Source organism: Thermobia domestica, chromosome 5, assembly GCF_964235325.1.
Source record: "Thermobia domestica chromosome 5, izTheDome1.hap1.1, whole genome shotgun sequence".
Lineage (NCBI taxonomy): Eukaryota > Metazoa > Arthropoda > Insecta > Zygentoma > Lepismatidae > Thermobia > Thermobia domestica.
In genome coordinates this window covers 75,758,869-75,763,941 of record NC_137458.1, presented here as the reverse complement: position 1 = coordinate 75,763,941, position 5,073 = coordinate 75,758,869, and the positions used below count along the sequence as shown (strand labels likewise).

At 37.4% G+C, this 5,073-nt stretch overlaps 1 protein-coding gene across 1 annotated transcript in view; it reads left to right on the top strand.

The window, feature by feature from the left end:
- The window catches only part of LOC145685967 (uncharacterized), a 15,225-nt gene extending 10,978 nt beyond the window's left edge, over positions 1-4,247 (top strand). The window contains exons 4-5 of the mRNA XM_081758760.1: positions 1,478-1,617; positions 3,912-4,247. Coding sequence (XP_081614886.1) covers positions 1,478-1,617; positions 3,912-4,247 — 476 coding nt within the window. The remainder of the gene's footprint in view (positions 1-1,477; positions 1,618-3,911) is intronic.
- Positions 4,248-5,073: the final 826 nt, after the last annotated feature.

Below are 5,073 nucleotides of genomic sequence, written 5' to 3'. Positions count from 1 at the left end.
AAGAAAAGATCAATTACAGCTGCTCCGGCAATTTTCCCTTGTCTCCTTTTAGTCGTAAGTCCGAGCAGAATAAATCAAAATCTAGAAGAAAAATAAATGATAATTGTAAATCGACAACATATCGAGCACTTAAAAAAGCTCTGTTATTCTTTTGTTTCATTATTGAGCTCAGATCACGAGAAATATTTCAACTGCTGTGTAGTAATTGAACATTTTTCGTTTAATCTCCCAAAGAGTCTGAAATACTGACTTCAGTGACCAGTTTACATCCCTGAAATCAGTATTTACTTGAATAACAGTATATGAAGAAGATAGATTCAGTAGGGTTAATAAGCAGATATGAAATCCCTTTTGTAGCAATGAATGAAACTAATGTTTAGAATTTGTGACGAAAGAGCTTTTCCGCAGCGTGTAGTCTTTAACTTGTTGTTAATTGCCTATTTTGATTCATTAAGCTGTTCAATTTATCTCTTTTTATCCGTATCTGTTGCAACTTCCCAAAGAGAAATACATACGTTGACTTTAACCTTTGGTTCTTGAAATAATATACTTCATGTACAGCTTTTATACACGTACTTATAGGCGATAGATAAGTATCGTATTAAGATTAGTTTTCACCATTATTTGGACCCAATATTTGCATATAAGAAACATCGCATTATCCCTTTGCCGAATCTGGGTGTAGTTACAAAAGATGATACTTTTTGTGTGTGTTTTTTTCAGACTGCTGTCCATTGCTTACAAAATGTAATTTCCTTTTTTCTTTGATTATTGACTTAAAGTAATATACAGTATTCATTGCGTATCACAGAGCAAACCTCTGCAGGTATGAGAATGAATGCAGTAAGAAAGTTAGCACTTACATTCAAATAAATTAGTATAAAGTGGTCCAAAAGTGGGCGTACCCCCCTTTAGTTTCAACAGTATAGTGTTAGTTATGGTAGAATGTCTGTACACAGCTACCTTGAAGTCGTAAGAGTCGTAAACAAAGGTATGATCACCATCCATGTCATAACACAACTGAATTCTGCACAAAGTTCTGGCAGATGTTTTGCGGAGATACTCCGGAGTCAACGAGGGTGAAGGCGTGTTCCACAGCTGCTCGTAATTCCTGCGTTGTGTGATATCGAGTGTTTCTTACGTGTTGCTTCATGAAAGCCCAGGGAGCATTGTCTGATATCGTCAGATCGGGACTTCTTGGAGGCCTGGCAAAGAGCTGGATGCACAACCTCTTCCAATCCAGCGGCCAGGAACTGATCTGATAACTGTTACCAAGCAGAAAACAAATGGACAGCAATGTTGCCAGACAATGCAAAGGAATGTTACCAGACAATGCCAAGCAGTGTTACCAAACAAATGTAGGTAAAACCAAAAACCGTCAGAAAATACCAATTAGAGGTACGCCCACTTCCGGACCTCGCTGTATAAGCGTAAATTAATTACCTACAAATGTTCTTGATATTTCATTCTTTTCCAGATGCCAGAACAGTCGTAATATTAATACTTCTTGGAAGATATTTCCCATCTGTGACCACGTGTATCAAAAGGAAAGACGGAGGTGGATTATGGAAACCTTCCAAATACGAGGCACAGCAAGGATTCCTTTTTCATGTCAGAGTATGTACCATTATGTAATATAATGTATTAATATCTACACTTGATTACCACGAAATATGTCATTAACATTTAATTAGTGATTGGAGAATGGAGAACATTGCACGAAACCTTATCGAACAAACAAACAAACAAAAAAAAATCAGCTTTTCTGGAAAAACTGCTATGCTCAAACAAAAATATTGTGTAAGCAAACACCATTTTCATCAAACCACGATCCACTCTGACTCACCACGTGTCACCATGATCTACTGATCTACTTCGACCTACTGACCGAATATGTCGAGAGTGGATCAAAGTGGAATGTTTTATATTGAGGACTACAATGAGTCAGTTGTTACTGTTGGGTTAGGGTAGTCATACGTAACAGTGGAACATGGAAATGTAACCCAAGATCCACTAAAGTATACTCAAAATTATCCCCACGTGATCCATAGCCACTGACCCGCTCCATCTTTGATGTGCACTCAATTGATATGATTACCATACCATATCAAGAGGATCATATTGGTGGTACATGGAAACAAAAAAGTTTGTTTAAGAAAAGGCCCCCTCGGGACAGCACGCCCTTGGTGGAGTGAGCTATCAACCATATTTTGCAATATACATGACTCTTCTTCATGCAATTAGTAAAGCATATATCGGTGTATGTGACGCGATTTGTATCTTACGAAGATATCGTGAACCTAAGTTGTGTAGATAGAAAGGAATATGCATAAAATAGGAAAACACAATATTTATTAGTCGCTAACGCCCTCGCCTTTGGTGCGAGCGGTTCTGGGTTCGATTCCCGGTGGGATCACTCGATCAAAGAAGTGTAACAGCTTTTTCAGGCCAATCATCCTGAGTGTTTTTTCCTGGGTTGAGTGAGTTTTTTTTGTTTTTTAATCGCGTCGGATAATATAAACACAGTGAACGATGCTAAAAATGCCGGGATGGTACCTAACACACAGGTCCCAGACCGCTTCCTTCCCCATCCATTCCTTTCTTTCTTCCCCTCTCTCGGATTGTGTGCTCTCCGAGGGACGACATCCCTCAAACGTGACGAACTTAAGGCCGACCTAAAAGTTACTCCTTCGTTGCTAGTACACTTATCTCCTTTGTTGGGCGACTGCGTTCGATTTCCCGGGAGGAAGGGGGAGGGGATTTTAGGATGTTATTCGTATTTTCGGTTCCACTGTAGGTTTATGCCTTATGAAGTTCCCGTGATGAAACCCTATATTCCAATAACAATAGTAAACGTAAAAATGCTGTAAAACTTTCGGTGAATGCTATGTAAACTTTCTAAAACATAAGTAGAGGTTAAATATGTTTATGGTCATGGATAAAATGTTTACTTGGCTCAAAACAGCTTTTTCCCAGTGCCTTTAAAAATGTTCTTCATTCAACCCTTCAAATATTGGAACTATGATAGCACTCCTTTCTTCATTTTATGGCATAAATAAGTAAGAAGTGTTTATACTCGAGGTAATGATATGTGTGTAATATCAATCTTATAAAAATACTAAACAGCACGTAGGGGAACGGCACCAACCTTTTCGCGATCATTATTTTAAAAACTAATTCATTGATATTGTAGCATCCTTGCTTTTCAAATTTCCGCAAAGGTTTTTCTTTCTTCTTCCTGGAGATTTGTAACGTCAAGAATTGCGGTCATTGACGTACAGGATCTAAATTTATCTTTAAAATATCCGTGCTTACTTTATGTCTGGATGTGATTCCAAGTTTGCCACATTTAATTGAAATATTTATTACTGTAAATGTAAACCATTAAGTGTAAGCTTAGGACAATTTTATTGATGTCGCAGTTATCTATTCACGTAACTACTGTCAAGTTTATAAGTGCAATAATTCAGATTGTTTTCTTTGTGATTATTCTCAAACCTTATACTAAAGGGTAGATTCCTCTAAGGAACTTTACTTAATTTTTCCAGAACTTTTCTTAATTGCATCGGATAATACAAACACAATGAACGGTATTAAAAATGTACAACTCAAGGGGTATAATAATACATTCGAAATACTGTCATATTAACCTATATTAGTTTTCAAGACATTTCATATCGCGTAGAAGTGACTCGCGTCAATTATGACCTCATTACATTACATTTCTAGTATAGAAGAATGCCTGAAAACAGTTGGTAGCAGTTTAATTGCATTGCTATATATATTATTGGTGCACCTCGTGTTTAAAATACAAGCTCATTTTAATTATACGTGTATTTGTAGTTTTTGGAATTTGATAACGTGTTAATAGGTGTGTAACGTGATAATAATTCTGTGTACATGACTTACAGGAAGCGTCCGATCTTCAAACAGAGTTAGAAAGGCATCATCTAAAGATGCAGCGCTTTGGATGTAGTGTGCAGCCCATGCCCGTCGTTGTCGCTTCAAAAATAGATGAACCTCAAGCCTTCTACGTGAGTATTGAGGATAATCTCTACAGAGTTGAAACTCCACTGAAAGCAATCGATAGCACATTCAAGACGTTTCAAGTACTGGATGCAGAATATCCGAAGGAATCGGAACAGGTGTGGACATTTGTGCAGAAACATATGTACAAAATTGAAAATGACTGCGACAAGAATTTTCCTTCAGTGAACACGCTTATCTCTGAAATATCAAAGGTGTAATGGCGGGAAAGGTTGTTTTCCGTTAATCATTTAGTTTGTAAAATAGTTTTTTCATGTATATACGTTCTTTTTAGTTTGTAAGAAGATGCCTAAGTGTTTTGTTTGTCATAGTGACTTAAGAACGAGTCAGTCTCTGTTACTTCATTTAAAATTTTGTCACAAATTAGGTGCCATGAGCCCCTTTCGTTGTGTGGACGCGAATTTGATAACGCCAATTCATTCCGCAAACACTTGCTGAAACACGAAAGAACAAGTACGGGTGGTGATGGGAACCAGCCTTTTCGTGGATACCAAAATGAGGTGTGTCACATCAATGTTGAGAGACAGTTGACTGATAATGGTGATATACCAATTGAAACTTCTGTGGAAAGCCTTTCTCTTGAAGATTACCGTGAGGCTGTAAAGGAGGAAGCCCTTCTTTTTATTACTAAACTGTATAGTCAATGTAACTTAACCAGAACTCATATACAAAACCTTTGCGACTGGGTACACGGGTTTATGGGCGGTAGTGTGATGCAACTGCTAAGAGAGAAAATTTTACAAACGCTTCGAGGAAATCATGTTGATGATAATACAGTAACTGAAGTAATGAACATGTTTAGTATAATATCCAGTCCATTTTATAGCTTGGAAACCGAATATAGGCGATTTGGCATGTTAGAGACAATGGGCAGGTTGATAAAACCAATTGATTATGTTATTGGACAGAAATTATCTTCAAAGAGAAAGAAAGGCGAGGTTTCGGTGGAAACATTACAAGTGCTTGGAAAGTTTGTGCCTATGCGAAAAATGCTTAAACGATTTTTGGAGTTACCGAATGTTCTGT